The sequence below is a fragment of the Crassostrea angulata genome, chromosome 6 (genome assembly GCF_025612915.1).
Source record: "Crassostrea angulata isolate pt1a10 chromosome 6, ASM2561291v2, whole genome shotgun sequence".
Classification (NCBI taxonomy): domain Eukaryota; kingdom Metazoa; phylum Mollusca; class Bivalvia; order Ostreida; family Ostreidae; genus Magallana; species Magallana angulata.
The window spans coordinates 15,787,321-15,807,888 of record NC_069116.1 but is presented as its reverse complement, the minus strand read 5'-3'; the positions used below and the strand labels follow the sequence as shown (position 1 = coordinate 15,807,888).

The 20,568-nt window shown below is 33.2% G+C and overlaps 2 protein-coding genes across 3 annotated transcripts in view; one reads left to right on the top strand and one right to left on the bottom strand.

Moving 5' to 3' along the window:
* The window catches only part of LOC128188872 (uncharacterized), a 28,633-nt gene extending 8,931 nt beyond the window's left edge, over positions 1-19,702 (top strand). For both annotated transcript variants that reach the window (XM_052860179.1, XM_052860180.1), the window contains 25 exons: positions 5,420-5,489; positions 5,746-5,819; positions 6,015-6,187; positions 6,575-6,687; positions 7,049-7,100; positions 7,192-7,284; positions 7,530-7,653; positions 8,102-8,181; positions 8,427-8,517; positions 8,684-8,776; positions 9,053-9,139; positions 9,746-9,824; positions 10,091-10,158; positions 10,335-10,459; positions 11,531-11,667; positions 11,784-11,893; positions 12,246-12,393; positions 12,860-13,038; positions 13,245-13,324; positions 15,875-15,941; positions 16,075-16,242; positions 16,359-16,424; positions 16,962-17,414; positions 17,594-17,779; positions 19,109-19,702. In XM_052860179.1, the coding sequence (XP_052716139.1) occupies positions 5,420-5,489; positions 5,746-5,819; positions 6,015-6,187; positions 6,575-6,687; positions 7,049-7,100; positions 7,192-7,284; positions 7,530-7,653; positions 8,102-8,181; positions 8,427-8,517; positions 8,684-8,776; positions 9,053-9,139; positions 9,746-9,824; positions 10,091-10,158; positions 10,335-10,459; positions 11,531-11,667; positions 11,784-11,893; positions 12,246-12,393; positions 12,860-13,038; positions 13,245-13,324; positions 15,875-15,941; positions 16,075-16,242; positions 16,359-16,424; positions 16,962-17,414; positions 17,594-17,779; positions 19,109-19,270 (3,078 nt within the window). In that variant the 3' untranslated portion in view covers positions 19,271-19,702. The remainder of the gene's footprint in view (positions 1-5,419; positions 5,490-5,745; positions 5,820-6,014; positions 6,188-6,574; positions 6,688-7,048; positions 7,101-7,191; positions 7,285-7,529; positions 7,654-8,101; positions 8,182-8,426; positions 8,518-8,683; positions 8,777-9,052; positions 9,140-9,745; positions 9,825-10,090; positions 10,159-10,334; positions 10,460-11,530; positions 11,668-11,783; positions 11,894-12,245; positions 12,394-12,859; positions 13,039-13,244; positions 13,325-15,874; positions 15,942-16,074; positions 16,243-16,358; positions 16,425-16,961; positions 17,415-17,593; positions 17,780-19,108) is intronic.
* On the bottom strand, positions 616-4,985 carry LOC128188874 (uncharacterized). Its single transcript, XM_052860182.1, has 3 exons — positions 3,785-4,985; positions 1,133-1,204; positions 616-966 (listed from the first exon to the last, which is right to left on the bottom strand). The coding sequence occupies exons 1-3, from the start codon at positions 4,194-4,196 to the stop codon at positions 824-826; spliced, it is 627 nt and encodes a 208-aa protein (XP_052716142.1). The 5' UTR covers positions 4,197-4,985; the 3' UTR covers positions 616-823.
* Positions 19,703-20,568: the final 866 nt, after the last annotated feature.

The window sequence follows — 20,568 nt, the reverse complement described above, 5'->3', positions numbered from 1 at the left end:
TTTACAACATGAAATAGAGACTTGGGGAATGAAATTCACTTCGCTGTAAGCGTCAATTCATTATAAGCGTGTTCTTTATAACCGTGTTTTACTGTACCAAACTTTGCAGAGATAATGACCAGAAACTAAAAATTGAAAAGTCTGTATATCAAATTTCATTTCAATACATGTATTTGCAACCTTTGCAGAGATAATAACTGCAAAGTGAAAAGACAGACAGACCGATGGACCAACAGCAGCAAAGAATACTGTATAGAGAGAACTATTCGCCCCCGTTTTATTTTCGCCCCTTCTGCTCTTGTTGTCAGTTAGCAAAATTCAAAACTGTGTGAATTGAAACAATTCAGATATATTTCTTTTAGACAACTGAGTTTGGGCAAATTCTTTTACAAGTATAAAAGGGCGAAATAAAATGGGTGGAAAATAACCCTGCATACAGTATGCCTTCCATTCTTCAAGGGGCATAAAATATGTTAAAATTCATTCCGACAATGCATAATGCTGTAAACGTAGCTAATGCGAAACAAAATATTACCTGATATATCATGCAAAGAACTATTGTCTTCTTGAGCATGTTGTGCTTGATCCAGTATTTCATTACCTGTACCTACAAAATAAACAAGATGTAATTATATGTGGTGTGATTATAAAGTTTCCTAATTGAGCAATGCAATAAAAAAGATAGGGCTAACTTCATAAGAGAGGATATATAAGCACTTTTTAATTCAAGGGGGGTGCCTACCATGGAACCACCTCATACATTTTGAACAATGACTCTAGACCATGTTCCATCATATTTTGTATTTAGACAATTCTGCTGATTCTACTTTATTAAGAGCTGTTTATGGCAAAAGAATTTACCTCCAACAGTAACTTCATCTGCTTCTGATATACATGTATCTGGCAAACTGTTTAAAATTTCATCATCACTAGCTTGTAAATGTGCAGCAAGCTTCAAAAAATCTCCTAAAATGAATCAAATCAGTATCAATGCTAATGATGAATCAATGATCAGTATTAGTGCTAATACATTGTATATAAGGTGCACATATGCACAAATTAATGTTATATAAGGAGATAAAACCTGCTATCCAATTTTTTATCATGGAAAGTTTACAAAAAATGAACTCACCCACATCACTTTCAATGTTTACTTTTGTGGTATAGGTTGTCTTGTGTCTTTCTGAACATCTTCTGCATATACCTGAAAATTTTAATCAGTTATTAAATTTCATTCAAAAAAAAATTTTAATACATGTACAAATTGCAACGTGTGGCATGATCAGCAGAACAAGTCAAGTGCTCGCAAGCACTCGTCTAAATTCTCATACCTGCAAAAGTGCAATGCAAAATTTGGCGAGTGCACATGAAGGCTCAGTCTGCTGTACAGACCTCATAATACAACAGGACCTGCATACCATACTTAACGCATCATCAATTATTTACAAAGCTCAAGTTTTTTAAGAATAAGTATGCCGATCCCGATGTATTTATCATTGAATTTAATTCTAAGCACTGTGTGTACAAATTATTAATGAACATATTCTATTGAGAAATTCAAAAGGTCCATATATATAATACATGTACTATGGTAGAGGAGATGACACTGAGATTAAAAAAAAAGAATATTTAGCCAGTGTACAAGGGAAACTGTGTGTACAAATTATTAATGAACATATTCTATTGAGAAATTCAAAAGGTCCATATATATAATACATGTACTATGGTAGAGGAGATGACACTGAGATAAAAAAAAAAGAATATTTAGCCAGTGTACAAGGGAAACAAGGGAATGTTTAGTTCTGCACAAGGTATTACTTCATTAATAGATTAATAAAAATATCTTATAATCATGTAATTCAAACTGTAAATACATTTAATTAAACTATTAAATCCTGTCATTTGTCTTAATGTACATAATAATTTCTTTTTTTTTCTTAAAGTTATACAAATTTTTTTCCTAAAGTTATACAGGTCTGGTACAATCACTAGATTTAGCTATGTAGCTAGATTTACGTACATAATTTTATTAACCTACCTGAAGGAACTGTCAACCTATTTCTTTACTTTGTAGATATATAAATGCAACTCTGAGCAAAAATAGTTAAAACATCACTGCTTTAAAGATATCTCACTACACCTAGACTTGTACTTTTTAAGACACTACGTCACAAGATGGCTAATTAAATGTTTTGTTAAACTGTTTATATCGTTCAGTTGGGTTGTATAGCATGGTAGTTCAACTCAGAGGTTAAAGTTATGGGCTTCTGAACCGCAGATCATGAGTTCAAATCCGCCTGGAGCTTTTGCTCATGTTTACTAAATTAAATTTTTGAAAATGTAATTTTTCATCAAAAATTGCACATTTTTTGCCTATTTGAATTAAATATCTTCTTATCCATTATGATATTTATTATAATTAAGTAATTTTCTGCTGATTTGAGAAAATATTTCACGGTGTAGTGAGCCACCTTATGCAGTTCTAAGGAAAACATGCATTTCTAGTGTTTGAGGCGTGGGTAAGATTATGTTGAATTAATACCAATCAATTATCTTGATTACCATACCTTCTTTATATATACACACAAGAAGTAACTGTCATGAATCAGTTGCCCCAAAACTTTCGGACCTTTGAATGCAAAGTCTCTAAAAGAGACACATATTGATGGGTTATCTTTACATACATTGTTTACAGAACAGTTCAAAGTTGAAAACTATCACTGCAATAAAGTGCGATTTTGTTCACATGCTGAAAAAAATCCTTATTTATTAAAACTGTTTGACAAAATAGCTAAATCAAGCTATACGGAATAGCTTTATTAAGCTATATAGCTTTTTCAAGCTATATAGCTTAATCAGGAGATTGTGCTGGACCTGTTGTTATTCCATTTAAAAACTAACTGTTTGGTAACACATAAAGAGTTGTACATACATGTATATAGCCCCAAAACTTTGAGAACTTGACTGCATTTGTGCAAAAAGAGCAACATTTTAAAGAGTGTTTTTTTATGAATTGTTTCAGATACTTTTAGTACAAATGCCCATTTAATTATGACAAGTATGATTAAGTAGCTACACTCACGTGCCAAAAGTATGTCAACTTTTCTTTTTTCCCTATATATTTCATTTGAAAACAAGGCTTATGTTTAAAAGGTTTTTTATATTAATTTTAATCAAATTTTGATGAAATTCTTATTGATTAAAGTAGATTCAATTTGCACTTTTTTGACATAAAATGAAATAGTTTTTTGAGAACTCATATGCACAATTTCATATTTCAAACACAACACGAAGATATTTTTCAAGTGCTCTACTATATATCCTTTGCAATATTAGAGCCGTAAAATCTTACTTTGGATTGTAAACATCAAATCTCAAGAACTGAAGGTGGGAAAAATAATTAAATATGATGCCAAAAAGTCAAAGAAGATTTAAATTTATCAATCCAAGTCTTTTTAAAATCGGTCAAGGAGTTATTTTTAAATGAGTCTTTGAAAAAAGTTGGTTTTCAATGAAATATATAGTGAAAAGAAAAAAATTTACATACTTTTGGCACCTAAGTGTAAATAATATCCTACTTAAGGAAAGTAATAAAGCTATGTAGCTAAATCAAGCTATGTAGCTAAATCTAGTGATTGTACTTGACCTGTAACCAGCTGGCAACTGTATGTCACACATTTAATTAATATTCAATGACATGTCGCCCCTCTCCCATTCACATCATTTTGTTTATGAATTTAGAATAAAAGATAAGATACTTTATTAACTTTACCGTAAGACTTACCAGCTCCAACAGGCACAACAACTCTCTCGTGCAGCCATATTTCTTTAGCCATCGTGCATGTTAATCCTCTGTCTGGCTTCTCCCTATGATTTGGTGGATGTAGAGGGTGCATACAGCACCGAGAGTCTTTGTACCAGTGAGTACAAAGACTATTCCTGTGACTTCTGCATACATTTAATTGAAGAACATCCTTTGAAACAACAAATATGCCACTGCGAAACAGTAGCAGAAGTCCTTCTGGGATTCTTGTCTGATGTCGTGTTGATGCTTGACATCGTTTTAAGTGTTGAAATATATCATCAGTCAAGGAAGAAATACTCTCTGTCAAACCTTCACATGGTCTATGTCTGTATGACCTAGCAAAGTCACAGATAGTAGAAGGGCTGCCTGAGCTCCTGCCAGGAGAAGCCATTATTTCCCTCCACTGGTACAAATTTTCTACCTCCTTTGGGGAGAGCAATAAAAGGGGAGATAACCAGAGGTGAAGCAAAGGGAAATTAATCTAAACTCTGTTTTCCACCATATGATACGAAATTTAGAAGACATTGAGCAACGTATTTGTTTATTTTAATTTTTCTAACCATTTATGCATTATAATATCTCAGAAAACTAATTTTAACTTAAATTTTTGGATTTTTTGTATTAAATTATCTAAATTTATCTAGTCACCTCCACTAAAATTAGAAGTATTTCATAATCCCTTAAAACCCAAACATAAAATTTTAATTCTACATTTTTTAACAATCATTTTTTCTAAATATTTATTGAAAATTTGAAATGGGGCGTCCAAACCCTTTTTTATATTGAGATTATTTTCGCAATGGTAGACATTAATTCTGGCCAGTTACCAGTTACATTTATTGGGTTGTCATGACAACAGATTACATCGGAATTTTGATATTTTGCAATCAATTAGGCCCCTAATTACAGTGTAATCAATAAATGTACATGTTATCTATGAAATGTTTTGAATTATGGCAAAATTCTTAGGCACATATATGGAACCCATTTAAGTTGTATTAGATTTCACGCCGCCTTACATCAAGAAATTATGGTACCATGGCCTTAGAATACAAACCAAATAAACAAACTTTAATATCAATTTTCTTCATTGTTGGCAACCCCTCTTGGATTTTTGAGACAAATGATAACAATTATTAAAACTCCAGAAATTGACATTTTTGGAATCTGCCTGACTCTCTCGTAGACGCACTGTTAATGATTACACATGTTTTCGTCAAAGAAAAGTAGTATTTTACCATACGTGATTTGCAGAGCTAGAGTTACTTCCCCATAGTGATTTGGCGGGAAAAACATCTATTTTTTAGAAAATACATATCCTTACTTGTCAAACGAGTACATTGAATATATACCTTACCAGGCATCATTTTTTGGTCAATTGTACATCGGATACCTTAAGTTTTGATGAAATATTCAACATTGAATGTATGATTATAAATATTCAGAGGATTATAAACATAAACATGCATGTTGTAGGCTATAAAGAGACAGTGCTCTCTGCATTATTTTGTAAATATACCAAGGACATGATAACCAAGTTTAAACTTAAAACCATTAATATATGTATAAAACCGTTATACAGTCATGTACATATGTATATGTTTGAACATACAGGGTATTCAGGAATTCGCTCATGCAATCATTAGTCATATGGAACACCTCAACAAGAGTCATCAGGTGACAGGTAAGATGTTTTGCATTTATACAGATATCTTTGTTTAAATACTGGTACATTGTATTTTCATGTATTTTTTCAACAAAAAATGAACACTGCATATGATTTCTTCTCAGTTTTGATTAGCTTCGCAAGTTACACATTCATGTGCATAAAAATATTTTAAAAATTATGTTATTATATATTGCTTTGATTTTCGCAGAGATAAGATAATTTGAGTGTACTGAACCTGAAAATTGAATGATGTATTAATTGTTTGTAACAGATATTTATATTCCACATCATGAGAAAATGCACTTTCTGGATAAATGGGATATTGAGAGCATTCAGAGAGAAAAGGTATATTGAACTGAATATTTATCAATAAAAATCTTAGGTAAATGTCCAACTATGTACAGTAATTGGACTAAATGATGTAAAGAATAATTTATCATTCACTTTAAAAAACATGATATGTTTGGAAATCATTATGTCTTAATAGGTACTAATTTTTAATGGACTTTTATATCATTTTGTCTTTTTATACTTTCACAGACAGAGTTTGAGCAGGCAGTAAGCCGCGCTGTGCTCTACCATCTGTTTCCTACCGTCGATTGTGTCTTCCGACTGGACCCTAATGGGGAGAGATACACTGCTGGTCAGATCCAATATACTGTCAATTTTAGACACCCACCAGAGGGTTTCACAGCTTTTCAGGAGGATATCAAGTAAGTGAAGAATCTATCTGAAGGTTATTTAATGCAATTTTGCTGCTTTAAAGAGATTAATTTCTTTATTTACCATGATGATTAAAAGTACTTGGCTTTTTATTATACTTTGGAAGGATTTCCTAGCCAACACTGTTAATTAAAAGTACTAGTATATGGCTTTTCATGTGAGTTAATGTGTTAGAGATATACCAGTATGTTTTCCTTTTAAAAAATCTAAGTGCCCTTACTGAGTTATACAATTACACATGTACAGTGTATTTTGAAATTTTGTGAAATTATTAACAGAAATTGTATTGTGCCTTGTTGCAGAGATTTGTTGAACCAACGCATAGTTGTACATGTTTTTAGAGAAAAATAAGGAATTATTTCTTTGTTTTGGGTTAGACTACCCGAGGTTGGGATCCCAATGTTCTCTCTGTATGATGGAGTGTACCTAGAAAGAAACCATGCAGAATACTACATTGGTCTCTTCACACCAGACCCAAAAACGATGACTGGTAATCCACCAACAGTTAAAACATGAGGTTTATCTGTTCTGAGTTAATTTTTTATGTATCCTGAAAAACAAATTACATGTACTGGAATTTACCATTTAAAAACAAAGAATGCTTTGTTCTTAATGAAGATATACCAGTATGTACAGCATATATGTATCTTTGAATCCAATCCTTGTTATTTCTGCTACATCACTGAAATGGGATTTTACCGTACTTCATTTTAAGTTTGCCTATTGTTAGTTTTCAAATACTTGTATATCAAGGGATGGGTGTGGGGTGTTGCTGAATAACCCTGCATGTAGAATTTTAGACACATGCATTTTCATGCTCTGACTATTTACTTTATTCTATAATTCCACAGAAGGGGTTTCTATCAGTGGACCATTCAGCCAGAAGGTCACAGCAGGAGTCAGGTAGTTTAATTCAACATTATTTTTTTTGTTTTAAATACAAAGTTAAATGGTTTACTTATCTTTAAACTCTTCTTTATGTTAACTACTTCAGAGATTACTTAATGAAGAGAATAGCAGGATGTGTGATGTTTGCCGAGTTCTCAGAAGCTGTATACTGGTCTATACTGCTGTACCAAATGAACAGGTCAACTTTTATTGTGTTTTTTTTATCATTTAGAAAATCCCAAAATATATAATATTTTTTGAAAGGTATTGAGTATTGTATCTATGGCTAAAAAGTATAAATATTTCAGGACAGAAATTGTCCACTTTTTGGGCATTTTTGTTTTAAAATTGCATGTTTTTTAGTTTGGTCTGGAAAGACATAGCTGTAAAAAGCAACTAATACCAGATCAGTGAGACTTTGATGTGATAGAATTTTGTCTGTAGGTCTTCTTACCCCAGTGAGATAGCAGAGGAAATCCTGAAGCTGTGCAGCTCCACTCTGGGTCAGCTGAACGTTCTGTGGGACATGTGTCAGAGCCTGGTGATAGTGACCAAAGCCCAGCAAAAGGTACATGTTTGAATACCCCATTAATATATAAAAAATAAAATCAGTAATTTCCGGGGTTTTCATTTCGTTCAAAGATTTTATGCTTGAGAATATGGATAATAACTGTTAATCAACATGATGTATAAAAAAAAGATTGTTGACAATTTATTGTAAAATCATTTTCAAAATTATTATATGAAGTTAAAAATCCAGAAAAACGAGTGAAATATTTCCTTTGATTGGCAAAGATGTAAAAATATTCATGAAATTGAATGAAGTTTGTTGCACTGTAAAGTATAATGGAAAAAAATCTATTCTGATCAACTCAGTTCTTTGATATCATGTGCTTGAGAAAATGGTCCACATCATGTGCTCTGTTTGCTTTTGTTAATCTAAAGCAATTTTTGAATGTCAACACATATACATGGTACATATTATAATTGTTATTGTATTTTCTCTGATTTGTAAGGATGGACATTACAGTGATGAGATCAGAAGACAGATGGAACATTTCAGGAAGACAGCAGCGGTGATGCTTGATATAACACTGTAAGCATAACTCAAGTTGCAACATTTTGGGGGAAACAACTGAGAAATTTTTGTTTTGTACTGTAAAAATCTTATTGACATTGCATATACTTTTGTAAGGATCAGACTTAAAACTGGTATCCATTACCTTTAGAAAATGGAAATAGTGTGCTTGTAAACTAAGCAAATACATGTATTCAAAATACATTGCAAGCAGCAATTTAATTGTTTGAATAATTTGAAATAATGTATTTTTATAATTTCAGAATTGAACGAAACCTAAGCATGAAATGCTTGGGTGATTTCTTGATCTCTAAATTTGACACCTTTCTATCCAGTGAATATACTTCCTTTGAGGTAAGTTGGTTTTATTTGGTGATTTTTCTCTGTGATGAAATGAACTTTGTTAAAACAAATCTATAGACCTATAAATTTAAATAACTTATAACCATTTATGGGTTTGCTGAACAATTAGACTTTAAAAACAAGCATGAAAGATGACTTGTGCCAATTTTGTCTGTAGGTACACAAGGACCTTTCAGAGCTGTACTTTTACATCCAGGGCATGTTGATTCAAGTCTCCCAACATATGGTTGAACTCTGTCCAGCACTGAAAGTAGGTTAATGAGTTAATTAAAGATAACTTGATATGTGTTGTACACATATGTATATGTACATATACAGTTGTGTAGTTTTTACAAATACATGTAACAATGTACATGTACATTACATGTATTGTGTAAACACTGTATATTTTACATGAAATGTGCTTTACTATGATTAGCTCTATGCAATGAACATGATGAAAGCTAGGATCTAAAAAAGAGATTCGTCTTTCTAACTGACCAACATAGCGTTGGTACCGATAATACATGTTTCTTTTTGTTTTCAGTCAGAAATCTTAGATGTTGCTCTAGTAAATCACTCAAATGCCCAGCCTGAACCAATTTTCACTCGACGTCAAAGACCTGACGCTAATGTAAGATTTGTAGAGACTTCACTCAATGTATTTCAGGGGAAACATCTGTTTTCTGTTTTTATATCTTTGTTAAAGTTTTACATATTTTCAGAAGTGATAGGAAGGTGAGAATTAGGAGTAACAATCATATGGACTTTTAATAACTTTAAAATTTTTCTCACTAATTTAACGGACAGGTATATAGATTAAACATTTAGATGTACAGTGTATGTAATTTTCAGAGTAATCACATATTGACAAGTTTTTAGCATGTTCTATAGATATGGTTATATTTTTGTGTAGGGAGGAGTGAGACATAACCCTTATGTTGTACATGTTCCATAGATATGGTTGTATTTTTGTGTAGGGAGGAGTGAGACATAACCCTCATGTTGTACATGTTCCATAGATATGGTTGTATTTTTGTGTAGGGAGGGGTGAGATATAACCCTCATGTTGTACATGTTCCATAGATATGGTTATATTTTTGTGTAGGGAGGAGTGAGACATAACCCTCATGTTGTACATGTTCCATAGATATGGTATTTTTGTGTAGGGAGGAGTGAGACATAACCCTGATGTTGTACATGTTCCATAGATATGGTTATATATAATATTTTTTTGCAGGGAGGAGTGAGACATAACCCTGATGTTGTACATGGAATGGAGGACGAGAAGATGAGAGATCTAGAACATGAACGCATGGGTCAGTATCATTCTGCAAATGTACAGCAACATTATGTATCACTGGTAATAGAAAGTAAAAGTGGTGAAACATTTTCTTGGTATATTTTTTATGAAGGATTTCTCTTCAGTGTTTTAAAATGAGTCAATCAAAGGTATAGAGTTTGTTGATGTCATAATTGATTTATGGTTTGATATGAGAATATATATATCAAACCATAAATCAGTGATATGATAAAGTTAACTCATTCTCACATACATTAATACTCCCTAAAAAATATTTTGTAGTTGTGGATGTGGCAGCTAATGGTGGTGATTATAATCAGATGATAAGGACTGAGGGGGTCCTAATGCAAGTAAGTTATACATGTAAAGCTGCTTACATGTACATGCACCATACTATAATTCAAACATACAAAATATATATATTCCCCCTTACTGATTTCATTTTACATAAATAACCCTTTTACAGTCAAATGTTTGATGCTGTATCATATGATTCTTAGTTACCTGTAGTTTTACTTGTTTGCAGTACTCCGTTGACACACACCTGGATGAGTCGTGGCACAAATTTTTGACTGCTCTGCTGAATAAGGACCACCTTCCTCCCAATCCTTACCCCACACTCATCTCACTGTTCCGAGAGCAGGCCATGAGGTGGGTGCAGTCTAACAGACACTGTGAACAAATACTGTCTGTAGACCAAGAATTGGATGAGTACAGTTCAACAAATGCTGTTAACTTAGTCCAACAAATACTGTAAACACAATCTAACAAATACTGTTAACACAGTTCAACAAATCTGTTAACATAGTCCAACAAATACTGTTAACACACTCCATCAAACACTGTTAACAGTCCAACAAATACTGTTAACACTCCAACAAACACTGTTAACAGTCCAACAAACACTGTTAATATAGTCCAACAAACACTGTTAACAGTCCAACAAACACTGTTAACATAGTCCAACAAACACTGTTAACATAGTCCAACAAACACTGTTAACACAGTCCAACAAACACTGTTAACATAGTCCAACAAACACTGTTAACACAGTCCAACAAACACTTTTAACACAGTCCAACAAACACTGTTAACACAGTCCAACAAACACTTTTAACACAGTCCAACAAACACTGTTACGTCCAACAAACACTGGTAAGGCAGCCCAACAAACATTGTAAACCAAGTATATGCTTGCAATAAATTTCTGTTAGATTTATGAGTATTTCTTGCTTATAGATATTTATCATACTTTGATCTAAAGCTTTCCTTGAAATAAATATTAAGTATTTAATAAATAGTTATTGTTTATGGAAATTAATTGTTGCAAATAAGTTTTAACTGAACCCTCCAAATGGAGAGTGAAGCATATTATACATGGTAAACTGTATGTACCAGTAGGGTCAAGGAAAATAAATTATATCTGTCCTTGGGCACCGTCACAGTTCAAATGCTGCCAAAATCTTTTACCTGAGAATCAATACATTATCTTTTTTCCAAGCTGTCATTCTTGACATTAATTTAAATGTTTCAATATTGTGTGTGTCACCTTGTCTATCAATGTTTTATACAAAATTTCAAAGTTTTTGTTATGTGGTCTGTTTTCATAATTTTATGCTTAAATAAAAATAGCCATAATTGAAATAAATTTTACTATAGTAGGGATGTTATACACCAATTAAAGCATTACTTTGTAATTTACTCAAATCATATATCCCTCAGAATGGACCTTGTATATCAGCCGAAGTCCCATATCACAAGGTCATTGTTTCAAATCCACCCTATCTCTGAAGAAAAGGAAAGCAAAACAGAGAATAGGCAATCAGATATTTACAAAGTTAATGGAGTAGATGCCCATGGTAAGCTGTGCTGGATAAAGTGTTGTTTTATATTCTAATTTATATTTCAAACATCGGGTATGTTTGTGTGTCCTGTTTCTACTTTCTGTATTCCATTTTGTTTCTTACATTTCCAGGTCTGTTGAGCTCTGTGTATGTTTTGGACAATGCTGGGTTCATTTCAATCAGTGAAGTTGTTCAGCCTTTGATTCAGAACAGAAAGTCGGAGATGAGAAAACAATTCTTGGTACATATTTTTTAAAAGCAGAATTATTCATATTTTATTGTTAACATTTATCAACAATATTGCCCCCCCCCCCAAAAAAAAAGAATTTTTTTTTTTAAATTGACTGATTATGTATTAAGTGTATGAATACCAGACCTTAGACAAAACCTTTTATGTTAGTATTTTAGTTTAGTTATTTTTGATTTATTTGAATTCCCAGAAAAATAAAACCTCGTATATCAACAAAATTTCAACCTCATAAAAATGTCCTCTCTACAGTAGAAAGTCTTTTGTAGATGTGGTGATTGTTGTATGTGAGGCAAATAGACTTGTAGCAGAAGTGTGCTGTCAATAGATTGGTTTTTATCCCCAGATAAATGTTGGAACAGCATTGAGTGGTCCTAGTATTCTGTATGGGAAGGCCCAGCCGTACCTGAAGACAATAGACCTCCACGATCACTACTACATCCAGGGGCCGGTGGAGCAGAAGGAGGAGGCTGTCAGGGTGTTTGCCAGTATGGGTGTGCAATATCAGACAGTCAATATCTCAATGTGGTGACCTTACAATATTTGCTTTATTTATTATTCTGATGAATTTTTATTCGTGGGGTCAATGTTCATGGGTAGCCAAAATTTTCCTGGTTCGTGGGGACGTAATTTTCGTTGTAAGAAAGTTTGAGATAACTTCAATAAATATTAAACAAATGCTTGTATATACGTTTGTTTGGATGTAAATATGCGGTCGAGGGTTACCCACGAAAACCACGAACATTGGTCCCCCATGAACAACGATGATTCCTCAGTATTCATATAACAACTGACAAGTGTGAACTAAGCTTCATAATGCCTACACATCAGTTCTAGCTGGGCTTGAAAGTCCTGACTGTGGATACAGGCTTCAGGACCATAGGATAGAAATGTTTAGAAATTGAATGTAAGATAAAAATGTTTAAGTAATGCATACTTATTGTATTTCCTGGTATTTAGTGGAGACTTACATTGTGGAGTTGATCCATAAGAACTCTGTTCCTGTGCTGGGCCTCTATTTCCCCTCGGAGCGCTGGTCCTGGGAGAATATCATCAACAGACACGAGAAGAAGGGATTCTCGGAATTCTCCACCGTAATATTCCAACATGTTCAGCGGAAAGAACCATTCTACATGAAGGTACTGGGTCATTATATTTCCTTCTGATATTAACACCACCATGAAACTTACACAGAAATAGTATGCTTCCTTTGTATTTTATAAATGCAATGAATCTTTTATTATTTTTGAAGAAAGAATCTATTTAGTAGGTCGTAAGACCTAAATTGTAACTTGATCCACTTTAAAGACATTGTTTCTTCTAAAGGAATATTTGTGTTTGGCAGGCTATGGTTCTGATAGACTGGAGATACGTAACTGTGGAGAAATATTTCTTGCTGCATCACCTCACTGACAAATTTATTGAGTAAGTGAATAAACTGTTTAAGAAAGTTTTCCATGAAACAAGTATATTAACCTATTGTTTACAGGCATGAAAATGTACATAATACGTGCAGTTTACATTTTTAATCTTCATTGTTATATTGTAAATATTTTAGCTATTACGAGGGTCAATCAAAAAATACGAAGACTTTTGTCATAGCTATGTTACTTAATGTCGTATCATTACTAAATTTGGAAGACATAATTTAGCAATAGTTTCAAACAATTTGCAAGAAAAAAAGTTAATAAATTCCTTTATTTCTAAGAATTATTTAGAATCAAATCCTGCAAAAATGAGGTCACGGCGCACGGTCAACATTTGTGTTATGTCAACAATAAACCATATAATGTTGAAAGTAATATCTCTATAAATTGGGCTTAAAAACAAATAATATTGAAACCTCACATTAAGTATAGTCATGGAATTCCATGTTCCAAATAATGACGAGATAAATTATTTTGTCGAACAGATATTTGTAACTAAAGACAGGTAGTCCTCTTTAGAATTGACTAAAAACATCGACGTCGCTGGACGTCACGGCGCAACGAGAAGTACAAACAAAATGGATTTAACCCAGGAAAAAGCCGATACAAGTTGTGAAAATGCTCAATGGTGCAAAAAATAAGTCAACAACATACCTGTTAACCCTCCCGCATTGCGCGGGAGACTCCCGCAAAACGGCCTAAAAATCTAAGATCTCCCGCATCCAACCTATCTCCCGCGCGGGAGACACATTTCTCCCGCAATCGTATTTGTCTTCCCCATACCCCCCCCCTACCAAATTCTGAATCTTTACATGCAAATTTCAACAAACACTGCGGGTTTTCCTCTGATTTTGAGCTCAAAAAGCTGCTGTGTAGCTTGAATATATCAAAATCCATCCAAGTACTGTCTACCGTGATCATAGTATGACATGTTATAGCCCAGTTTACTTTTTACGATTACTTCCGGTTTTGACTTAAATCAGTTACGTATTTTAGTTATGCATAGGCCTTATAAAAAAATAAGTGAAAGCTTAAAACATCTTGATTTTACTCTGTAACACCAAAGAAAACAATATCAGCCAGTGGTGTCACTTAACAGTTGCACAGGTAAAGCACCCAAGCCACGTGCAGAGAGTCGTGACTAATTCTGTCTGGCCAGCACGGTCGGTAAAAATCAAAGTGAGTTTGGAACACTGAGTGTTTATACAAGCTACCGATAAAAAAGCATTTCACAAGAGTTTTTAAAGTTTATAGTACCGGTACTATGAATTACAGGGATGCTATAGACATCTACAACAGAGATCATTTTTAAATGATTCTGGAGAAATACATGTTGTTTTGTGAATTAAAAATCTATCCTATATATAAGGCAAAAAATAATTTCAATTAATATTATTTTCTGGTATTTTCTTCACTTGGTTTCACTGCAAATTCAAAAAAGGCAAAATAATTTTTCTGTGTTTACCCTAAATGTCAGCATGCAGTGATGGTTCAATACTGAACAATAAGAGGACTTCATATAAAAAGTGGCACTATTGACTTCTTGAATGCGCGGATCCAGAAAATTTTTCCAGGGGGGGTCCGAAGGATAATTGTGTTTGCCAGGGGGGGTCCGAGGCATATTTTCGCGATAATTTTACTATGTAAATTTAATAAATTTTAAACTAGACCCCCCCTCTAGATCCGCGCATGTCTTGTATTGTACCATGTTAACAAAATAATAGTTTTCTGAACATATACAGCAACACAAGTTGTAATTGCACATTGGTAGTCATAGAAATAATAAAATTCAAAATGATTGCAAATGCATTAATTACAATGGTAAAATAAGGTATCTAACAGTATTTGTAATATATATTTGCATTTCACGTGAAAAAACGTCGTTTACGCAAAATCTCCCCCTTAGCCAAGTTGGTAAGGGGGAGATTCTCCCACATAGCAGCTTTGAAAGGTTAACAGGTATGCAACAATTATTTGCAAGTTTGTGTTTAACTGTAAGAAATTTTGTGGGGGTGGTGGTAATTGTATTTTGATTATAAAACAGTCCGAGAGAGAGTAGAATATCTGTAAATATTTGGTCAAAAAATAAGTAACGTCAACCGACGTTCAGGGTTATCCTTACTGTAAACTAATAGATACACAGTTAGAAAATGAAAACTTCGAAGAACTAACTTATGATTCTCGAACAAATGTGTGAAAATAAGATGTTAAGTGGTTCAGTGCCATTTTAAATTGTAAGGAGAAAGGCACAAGAGACTAAGCGTGATATAAAGATGGGGTATATCTATAAACTGTGTGTGTAATCTTGACGTCATGTTTTGAACGTTACCGTGCACCGTGGTGACAAAACAAAAAAGGAGTAACAAAATTACCGTTTCATCAAATGGACTAAAACTTCGCATATCAATGACATAAGTGTTGATGCACAGATTAATCTGTTAAGTATGACTTTCATGAAAAAAATATGATAGACAGCCACATTGTCTTCGTATTTTTTGATTGACCCTCGTACATATATGATGAATTGTGATTTATTTTGTACCATTAGTCCTGACCTCTTTTACCCAGAAAGTGGAGTAACAATCTACCAGAGTGTGTTTTTCTCTAAAGAAAAAGTAAGTAATTTCAGAAAGATTTTAAGAAAAGGAAAAATGAGAAGCATTAGAATATTTGTTCATATAACTAAAGCCATTAAGTTAGAAGGAAACATTATTGAGTAACTGTTATTTATGAAATGGTTGTGTACAGGCACAGTTCCATCGTCAAAACGGACAGCTGGAGTACGTCCCGGAATTACTGGAACAGGACGTCACGGCAGCGGAGGAACGTGTCGATCAGCTAATTGCTATCGGAGCCCGGCAAAACGAATGGCTGGAGGTCCACAGGGGGGTACTGCTCAAAAGCCTGCTAGGAATGGTAGGAACAGTTCATATAAATCAGACCAGAGAAATAAATTTATTGGAAAATAGACCGTGAATTATTCATTGCCTCTATTGTTGTCCATTAAGAAGCTGAGTTTTCTCTTCTCACAGGTTAGAGATGACAACATAAAGGAAATCACCGATACTGATGTAGACCATTTTGAGGTTTTGTCTAAGGTATGGTATTCATACACTTAATACATAATCAGTCAAGCTTGAGACACCATAGAATATTTTGTTGTTTAGAATTTGTTTGTTGAAGTTTTACACACTTGACATTGAATACACTGGCTATAAAAATAATAGCAAGTTTATTGTCTCCCAAGACTTTAACTATTCCCCAAGGCGAAGCTGAGGGAAATAGTTGCATCGAGAGGGACAATAAACTTGCTACCATCCTTTAAGGAGGTATTTTATTATACTGATTAAAAGTTTATTTGCTGCAAAGCTGAGTTTGTTGTTGGTAAACAAGTTAGAGTTATCAGACTTTGAAGTAAACATGGTGACTGTGATAACACAAGAAGAGTTCTGAGACTAAATGCGAGGGAAATCAAACTATTTCAGTGAATAGTTTTGATTGCTATTCACAATGGGCAAATACCATGGAACTATTTCGCGGCTAACGTTTATATCTTAATGAAATAGCAAGTTTTTCATTGAAATTTAACATAAAAAAAAATAAACAGAGGTATAATAACAAAACTATTTAACCAGGAGCAGACTTACATAGTGGAGGCCTGGTATGTTCTTCATAGTATGGCAGCTCAGATGGAGTATATGATCGCCTTGACTGGTTCCCTGCAGGACCTGACACAGCTCTTTATGGAGATGGACCAGTACAAAAAGAAGTATGATGATTACATGGCTAAAGTCACGAAGGAAGAAAGGCCACCTACACCACCAAAGGAGCAAAAGAAGAAGGAAAAGGAGAGAAAAAAGAAGGAAAAGTTAGCCAAAGAAATGAGAGAGAAGGAGGAGAAAACAAATAAAGTCAGCTTGTTAGAGAGGCAGAAGATGATAGTGAATGAGAAAAATGCAGAAGAGGTGAAGGCTGAGGAGGAAAAGGAGGAGGAAGAATTGTGGGAAGAAGAGTTTGAGAAGAAACAGACCCCAGGTGTGGTAGTGTCTAGTAAGAAGGCAGGATTTGCAGTCATTGAGGACTTTAAGGTATGTGTTTGATTAAACTCATAAAAACTTCAAACACCGAAGATATCATTGGGATATCTCTTTATCACTAAATCATAGAACAAAGTTCTGTTCATGCAACATACACTGTACAAGTGCATGGACTCTATTAGAATAAAGAATAATCAAAAGGATATTTAAATCCATTTTTGTACCCCCAGATGATCCTAGATGAAGCCATTTTAAGTAGGATGGTGATGATTTACTGGAGGAAGCTGATGCAGGTCCTGTCTGCCAAAATCTTCATGGTGACTCCGAGTCTGAGGCGGTACATAGAGCTCCGCCTCTCTCCCTGTCTAGAAGATGACCCTCAGTCAGGCAACTTCTACCTAGCTTACAAACAACAGGTGAACAACTTCATTCAACAATTCTTGTAATTATTTAGTACAACAGGTGAACAACTTCATTCAACAGTTCTCATATTTCTATTTTATTCTGTAGATTTTTAAAATGTTTTGCTGGATAGCATAAAGTACAACAGGTGAACAACTTCATTCTACAGTTTTTGTATTCAATTGTCATTCTATAGATTTTTTTAGCTGGATAGCGTAAAGTGCATTCAAGTTTAAAATGTAGGGATTGACATGCATGCAGGGAGTAGGAAAGTTTTTGTTTTGTAGTTAATCCCTCCAACAATCTTGAAGTGCTTTAATTTCAAAGTGCTTTAAAAATCTGTTTGTTGGTTTCTCCTGTAAGCATTTGAAACTTTAAAAATAAGATATTAAGACTTTGAAAACTTTGTCACTTTATATTTTATTGTCATCCTAAGTATTTTATTGTCATCCTAAGATATTGTCGATTTTGTTTAATCAAATTTTAGATGCTAAAGCTCTTGGTCAGACAGCAAAATGGATCAAATAGCTTTGAATTAATTAAATTAATTGCTACATGATCATAATTGTCTTTCTAACCTTCGTGCAAATAAAACTTTTGATCTAACTTGTATTTTTATAGTCTTGTGACTGGAGGAATAAAACATTTTGTAATAAGTATTTTATAAGTTCTTTTAGAAATCCTTTTTTTGGATGATTATTTTTAACAAGAATTTACAAGACTGGTTCTAATCATTTCTAGGCATATTACAATTCATGTCTTCCTAGTTTTGAAATGTACTATCACTTGTTGACCCTAAATTTATTAGGCTGGGAATAGACATGTATTTTTTGGAAATGGTTTGAATAGCAATCCATCAAAATAAGTAAACAAGATTAGACACCACGATGCAATGCCTTATACACCATCTCTTAGCAGGGACAAAATAACGGGGTAATCAGATTTATAAAATAAAAATATGTACGCACTTTTTGAATACACTTTTTGACTGAATTGTCCTTCTTTTAACTTTGTGGTTGGTAACAGTATGTGAGTTTTGCAGAAGAGTAACTTTTCAAAATTTTATGTTTAATATATTGAAATTCTGGTTTTACTAGTGCTTTCATAGAATCTGCATTGCATTCTTCTCTAGGATATTTACAAGGTTTACTATCCTGAAGCTTTATCTTATTTCATCACATCTGTTTTATTAACAATTTGTGATATTTTATGTTAGTTAATCTTTTACAAAATTAATGTATATTGCTCAATTCAACAAGCACCACTTTGATTTAGATCAGAAGTAAAACCTTATAAAATTTTGCTCTGGTAGACTTTAACAATTTTTTCCACTTACCTTCCAGACAATTGAGCGACTTGAAGAAATCAAACATCTCCTACACGCGGTGCAGGTCTCATTGTCTTATGACGTGCACAGAATTTGTCCAGAGGCACAGGCACTGGTAGAAGAATTGTTGTCCAAATATCCAGAGCATGGAAACGAGCAGAAACCAACATCACATTGATCTTCCATTTCTCGGTGTATCATTTTTGTGGTAAAACTTGATTCTTTGATGAAAATTTCAACTTTGAATACCATCCACTGGAAGATTGTTTCTATCAAACAGAATGCACTGTGATATTGGTCAGAACTTCCACATGTTAAATCTATAATGTCACTCCAAATAAGTCTCATGTAAAGAAAATCATTCACAGAAATTTCTCAGGAGATGTTCACCACACAAATTTCACATTAAATTTTTTAATCCGTATCATGCCTCTGTTATGAAATTCAGTTTACACAACAAGTTTTGAGAGGCACAATTGTGTGAAATCCAGATAAAAATGCTGCTAAAAAAGAAAGCACAAAACAGCTTATTCAAAACAAGCATTGTAATGCAGATGGATTATCAATTTTTAAACTATGAACTGACATGTAACTTGCTGAATAAATGCTCTTTATCGCTTTATCAAACTGTTATTTCTGTTTCTGACTTCGGACATACATGTATCTTTATTAATATTTTAGTTTTATTTTAAGAAAATAAAGGAGACAAGTCATTCAACATAAATCAAGGCTAGAATCTTGAAACGAGGCTTACCAATTCTTTTGATATCTTTCTCAAAATATTAGTATATAATCAACGCTCACATATTGCTTTGAAATATCTAAACTTGTTGTTTATTATTTATGTAGTTTTGGTCCTCTTAAGATTTATAAAAAAAAAACGATTGCGTGCCAAAAAGTTCATTATGGGAACACTAGATGTCATTAATGATTTGTTTTAATATTAATGAAAACGTCAGGTTGTCTCACAGATTGGATATATTCAATTAGGAATACATGATGTTAATGATTATTAAATTATAACTTAATAATAATAATCATTTCCTATTGATAGTCCAAAGTCATGAAACCCGAATTTTTGATTTACAATCAAACACAGGTAAACGTTTCAAGGAAATTAGTTGAAACAGTTTTGAAGACTTTCAGGGTTTCATAAAAGTGTCACATGAAAAAGCGAAAGTGCATGTTTGTACATGTACATTGTATATTACAACCATATCTGAATGCTAATGACTGAATATGTTAAGTATGAGATTAAATAATCAATTGTATCCTGTGTATTAATATAAAAACTGTAGCATACCAAAATGAGAATTTGCCAACAAAATTTCCAAACTAATCAAAGGAGTCGTAAATGATCGACAGAGAGCAACTCCACCAGAGTGATACTACTGGGAGGTCAGTACACTGCTTGGCTTGGTTTAAGTATGTGACCAAGAGGAAAAAATAGTTTATATATGTCAAGTTCAGTTAGAA